Here is a 6,702-nt window from a genome sequence, read left to right on the forward strand (position 1 = left end):
GGTCTAAAGGCCACAGACAATTTGTGAGATGACCCATAAACACTGAATTCAAGCCACAGTACTCTGTGAAGACTGTAAAACATGGAGGTGCAAGCATAATGGTTTTGGGATGTTTCTCATACTTTGGAGTCGGACCCATTTATCGCATACCAGGCACCATGGAGCAGTTTGAATATATAAAAATACTGGTAGAGGTCATATTGCCTTATGCTGAAGAAGAAGTCCCCTTGAAAGGGGTGTTTCAGCAGGACAATGACCTCAAACACACCAGCAAGTGGGCAACATCCAGATTCCAGACTAACAAGATTGATGTTATGAAGTGGCCAGACCAATCCCCAGACCTCAATTCGACTGAGAATTTGTGGAGTGACATCAAAAATGTTGGTTTTGATGCAAAACCCAAGAATGCAGAAGAACTGTGGAATGTAGTACTGTCAGCTTGGGCTGGAATATCTATTCGCAGGTGTCAGATGTTGACTCTGCCACACAGATGTAAAGCAGTTATCAGAAATAAAGCTTATACAATTAAATATTAGTTCAGTGATCAACGGAAAAGCTAAATCCATAAACAACTTTCAGTTTATACTGTAAATATTCCAGTTTGTAAATGAAAATGAAGACACTGTTTTTTTTCTTCATTTTCAGTTTAAAAATTGATATTTCATTCATGTTTTCATTTGGAATTGAATGTGCAGTGCTCCCAGTGCCTTTGTGTATGTGGAAATAAATGCTATTATGAGGATTGAGCTTTTTCTCAGTTGTTTTAAACATAGTGCTATTATTTTGCGTGCGTGTGCATACATAGAGAAAGAGCCTAAAATTATTATTATTATAGTCTTGGCGTAACTAAGGCATTGCAACTTTTGCATACAAACGGTTATTCTGTGTCCCTTCTTCAGTAAAACTTATTCAGGAGTTACCACATAAAGTCAACATAAACCACAATATACATTTTCATTTTTGTTTTCATTTTGATCTGTCCTTAAACAAAATTTTAAATATCCAGGTAAGCCATCATGTCAAGGAAAAATTTGATCCTCGACCAGTATCCAACAAACTTCCGAGCCACAGTGAAAGTCCCTTGGCCATTTTCTGTCAGTGAGAGTCAAACTTAGCCAATGAATACATTTTCAGAAACCAACAAGCTAGCAAACAGTAATAAATAAAAGAAAACTGACCAGAGACAGTAGCCACTGAAAGATATACATATTGTTTTATACAGCTTGAGCTATATCATAAAAGTGGATTCAAGCACAATATGGAGGAATTCAAGTTCACAAGTCTTGTGTGAAACATTGTGGATGCTGAAACAATGGTTGCTGGTGAATTTGAGTCTTTGAGGTGGTGGTATGAAAAAGAACTCTAGTATTCTGCTCTAATAGCCTGCACTGACGGTGAAACCGTTTGGTTTGTATGTGGCTATGATATTTAGCAATTTGTTGTCTGATTCACATGCCTGGGCCCAAAGACCAATATGTGCTTGGACCAATCAGTCCTACAGACATTAAATTTTGTGAATAGGTTGCAGTCCCTCCCGCTATGCAGGCACATGATGCCAGCTTGATTGGACAATATGTGGCACTATATTGCACTCAAATGCATTTCAGTCCATAACTACTGATATTTACTGCACCACCCTGTGTTTTGAATTGTAGTTAAGTTTATGAATATTCCTTTTTTTTTATTTTATTTATTTTTTTATTTTTATTTTTATGGTTCTCAGGCCTCGAATGTTATAATTGGAAAAGGCCTAAGAATATGAAAATTCATTAAACAAAGATTTTAAAAAAATCTTTAGGAAAAGAAGTTTAGAGCTGACAGCTGACATGTCTTGACAGAGTACTTTTAGGTCTACCTTGAAAGGCTTAAAAGCTATTTCAAGATCATAGAGGAAGATCAACTATAAATTTACTATTGTTCTTTCACAAGCAGTATTGATTATAGTAAACTGTTTGTATGACCGATTTGATGTACATGACTGCATTAGTACTGAAAAAGCCACAGTGTTGAGAGACAACATCGCGAACTGTAACTGATGTTAATGGGTAAGTATTTAAAACTTGCAGGTTAGTTGTGCATTTCTTTTTCAGATGTCATTCTGCTTTCAAAATTTCAGCAGGTATGAAAAAAGCACATTACCTATTCCTATCCATTAAAAAGCCACACAATAGATGCATCTTAGAGCAGTAGTCCTCATCATAAATCACCAGCCACATATGTTAGCTGATATTTCAGTTTCAGAACAGGCATATGATAAAGTTAATTTGTGGATACTGTTTTTCTTGCATTTCTTTTGTGGGTTCTCCCTAGGGTTGTTTATTCTTTCTGTTTGTGTACATTTTGTATATTCACAATTCTAGCAGCCAATAAATAGATGTTATTAAAAATAACTGGTGTTTAGTCTCCTGAAAAAGACCATGATGGAGTTGTTTTATTTTTATTATTATTATTATTATTATTATTATTATCATTATTTGGAAGGTTTGGGGTTTTATGAGATGATTGATTATGGATTGCAGCAGATTAACAGCACAAAAGATGTCCAAAACTCAATAGAGGTTGTACAGGTTGCTTCAGAAAATCTGGACTTTTGATGGAATTATTTTGTTTCAAAGACTGTCAGACTGTTATATAAATCAAAAACCTTTGATGTAGATTTAGTAAAGGTTGTTAAGTGCATCAGTAACTTAATTTGAAAATGTATAGTGCTACATATGATTGTTATATTTAGGTATTTGTATCAGTGTTGTAATGCATCAAGGAAACAAATTTGCCTGGTAAAGGGAAACAGGTTCTGATGAGAAACAGTGTCTTTTGTTGTTGGTTTCCCTCTCTTAAAAGGTGTCATGTTATTGCCCATTTCAAGTATCCTCTCTAATGCTGCCACTTATTGCAACTGCAGGTATATGATACAGTGGAGATTTGAACAACCTGATATAGTTCTGATGTATATAGAAAATTGGTGACTAGCAAAAGGTCTTGGTTATCTGGGCAAATCCTGCAGTATGACTAGTCTTTAAAGTTTAAAGTTCTGCTGTAATAAGTGTGATGCAATAAAGGCCCTAAAATGTTTCATTTGATTTCATTTGTAAATATTAAAGGGTACATCCAAAACCTAGTCCAGCAATTTATATTATTGTTACAAGTAGATTTATTTTTCGGACACGTAAGACGTGGCCCAATGGACCTGATTTATCTTTAGTTTAATCCTTAAAATGATAGTGTTTTACAATGCCCTTTTCTTTAGTGAATCTTTAAAATGTTAATTTTTATTTTACAGTGTCTTTACTCTCTTTTTATATGCAGAATACATTCAGAAATATGCAACAGAGGAGGCTCTGAAGGAGCAAGAAGAAGGTGCAGGGGACTCTTCATCAGAAAGCTCCATGTCTGATTTCTCAGAAGATGAGGCACAGGATATGGAATTGTAGTGGAATACAAACACACCTCTTCTTTATTGCAGAGACTATATAATTTCCTAAACATGAGAAGCAGACTATAATATTCATATTTAAACGAGGCAATTTTATTATTATTATTATTATTATTATTATTATTATTATTATTACTAAATCTGGATTTTTATGTCTATCTAGCATTGATAATGAATACATCACCATCTTTAGGTGTTCTTTCTCTATTTCTTTGAGTCCTCTCTCTCTCTCTCTCTTCTCCCAGTTTTACCACCCTAGCTCATAGTGTTCCCCTTACATTCCGTGTTGGTCTACCTAGAGTACATATCACTACTGAATGTTATATTACCATACATGCCCCCCCCACCACTCCACCCCACCCCACCCACCCACCCAATTGACTAGACTATTAGAGTCAATTGTCCATGAGGATAAAAGTCATACTTTTTCAGTTTTGAGACATTAGTCACTTTCCAGAATTTCAATTTGAATGGTCCATTATGGGTTGTAGCATTAAATTCAAATGCAGCCAATTTCCATCTCCAGCATTGTGACAGCAAATATATATTTTCCAAACCACTTACATAGGTTCAACTATGCTTGAAAGCACAAGCACAAACTCTGATACTGAGTAAAACACAAATGGATGTGCTAATTAGATAAAAAAGATGTGAATTTTCATCTTCATTGAGTTGTCCTGTTGAAAATGCTTGTGATTTTTATAGAGTCTAAATGTTAATTAGGGGATCAGATCAATGATTGTAAAAATTCCATTTCTTCTGAACAAGTGGGAATCCTTAAGGTCAAGGCCTACACTCATGGTCCAGGATGCTTAAAGGCAGTACTACCAAAGTTACAATGATAGTCTTGCTTAAAGCTCAGTCCTTAAGCCCAGATCTATGGCTACAGTGTTTCTTCAGTTGCACTAGGTAAATTGGACAGGGTGTGTTGAGCTATGTGTGGTTTGAGATCACACACCCTTTGTCACCTGTTTTTTGTTTCCTGACAAGAATTTTAATTGCTCCCTTGGTATAGCCTATATTGTCAGTCATAAAAAAAAACCAACCTAAAATCTAAGAGGGAACTTCCTGTTGTTTTATTAATTTTTCCCCAAATTCACTTTTAGTTTTCTCTATAGCTGTGTTTGGATAGAACAAAAGAGCTGCCAAACTTGTTTTCCATCTCTCATTTGAGTCTTACTTTCTGCATGCCTTAAAACAAGTGAAATTGTGGACATGCCCCAAGATCTCAGTCTGCCATGTCAAGTATGTGAAGCTTCATTTAGTCGCAGACTCAATTAAAAATTTCTTTAGTCTTTGCCAGGGGTGGGGTTCCTCCCCAAGTAAGCAATTTGCACTCTTGCAGGATAGACTTTGACTCAGTTTATTAAGGACTGTAGTATTTTAACGGGTCTGCACCCTGGTACATGGGCTGGCTGTAGTACATGGGCTGCATGGATCTCACACTGTAAAACTGATTAGTACACTTAATGCGTACACTTAATCAGAAAAAGTAGTGGTGCAGTTTGTCCACAAAAATGGGGTATTGTCCACCTTTGTACTTTGCTCTAGGTTCAAGTCTCATTTGACCACATTATATACAGAAATAAACTCTTGTATAGTGCGTTCCCACTAGTTTGAATTTGTTAACTTAAACATGGTATAATTTGTACAAAGCATGGTTGATAATATTCACTGCCTATCTCACTCTTAGTAATTAGGACCTCTTAAAAAATGACTGGGCAGCATAAACTGTTCTCAGCAGATAGTGATTTTTTTTTTCCTTGCCATCACACAAACTATATATGTATTAACCAGTTACCACATGCTGCGACTTATCCTGATGGTGAAATTTCTCAGGACAAACATGAAACCATTTATAAAGAAGCACAGAACTTAATAATCTGGAGTAAGAGTAAAACAGCCTGTTTTATTATTATGCCATGAAAATAATATTTTACTGCCCTTCCCTCACACACACACACTCTCTCTCTCTCTCTCTCTCTCTCTCTCTCTCTCTCTCTCTCTCTCTCTCTCTCTCTCTCTCTCTCTCTCACTCACTCACACATTTTTCATATATATTGTAACATGATGTGGGGTGGGTTTTTTTTGGACATGGTTTAGAGCAGTTGGGGAGAGAAAAAAAACAGCCTTTACAGGACTTACAAACTTGCTTCTTGCCTGTGCATAATTGAGAGGTGGTGTTTAATTTGTAGAACTAGTTACTTGGCAGGGTGGTGAAAATATAGATTTATAGGATCTGTAAAATAATTGTCCCTGGAGAGATTTAATCTGATTTCTACTTGCAAATAGATCCAATTTGTAAGGTTTAGATATGTTTACCCTTTTTTTAAAATGAAAATGGATGTCCCTTATTTAGTCAGCATACAGTAAAATATGGTTTATTTGTTTAAAACAAATTTAGAAGTTTGCTATGCTCACATGGCTTTAACAACTGATCTAGTTAGTTTTTGTGATTTTGACTTTTCACAATTCTAACACTACAGATATATTGGTCTAAAATATCAGTAACTGAACTAGTGTCTAACTGGCTAAAACCACAAAGTGGTGTCTGTCCAAAGTTGGGGGCCTGAGGGGAGACTTGAAGGGCCTTTTCACACTTAGCTTTCCTATATTGTCCCTAGTTATGACTATAAATTCCTTTCATTTTAGTCTCTCCACTGCCCCCAAAGTCCACACATTATAGGCAGAAAGTTCTTGGTTTGCAAAATTGAATCCCTTATTTTTTTCCCTCTCCATTTTTAAAGAATGGAAAATCTATGCAGTATTGTATTTCACTAATATGAAGACAAAATGCAAGATATTCAAAATAGTTCATGCTTTAATGTAGCTTAGTTTTATTTTGACCTCTCCAGTCCCTCAAACGTGCACATTTGCTTTTCAGCAGTGCATTTGTAGTCATGGGTCAATAGTCAGTGTAGCCTATCTATACCATTAGCTTCAACAATCTAAATCCCTCCATTTTATTCCCACACGTTATCTTTGATTTGATTTTTTTTCATTAATTTTTTGAACAAAATCCAAGAAGAATCTTAGAATCTCAAATAAATATTTGTGTGCTTCCAGTGCTGGTCAAATTCTAAATTATGACAATGATCATGGTTGATAGTTTTTTATTTCATTGGTGTATTATTTCAAACCATTTACAGTGCAAGAGTACAGGAATGAGTAATCCATCATCCTTTCACACCCTTTACAAAAGCATACACAAGATTCTCTGACAGAAGAAAAGAAGAACATATTCTGACTGCTGCCAAGTACACAAGGGG

General features: G+C 35.5%; 1 protein-coding gene across 4 annotated transcripts in view; it reads left to right on the forward strand.

Annotated features, from left to right (window-relative positions):
- The window catches only part of ube2h (ubiquitin-conjugating enzyme E2H (UBC8 homolog, yeast)), a 39,557-nt gene extending 34,521 nt beyond the window's left edge, over positions 1–5,036 (forward strand). For all 4 annotated transcript variants that reach the window (XM_081712775.1, XM_035520700.2, XM_035520695.2 and 1 more), the window contains one exon: positions 3,307–5,036. Coding sequence is in view for 3 of the 4 variants with exons in the window: in XM_035520700.2 (XP_035376593.1) it covers positions 3,307–3,431 (125 nt within the window). In the remaining variant the exon portion in view is untranslated. The remainder of the gene's footprint in view (positions 1–3,306) is intronic.
- Positions 5,037–6,702: the final 1,666 nt, after the last annotated feature.

The sequence above is a fragment of the Electrophorus electricus genome, chromosome 4 (genome assembly GCF_041902795.1).
Source record: "Electrophorus electricus isolate QZ-2024a chromosome 4, ASM4190279v1, whole genome shotgun sequence".
Lineage (NCBI taxonomy): Eukaryota > Metazoa > Chordata > Actinopteri > Gymnotiformes > Gymnotidae > Electrophorus > Electrophorus electricus.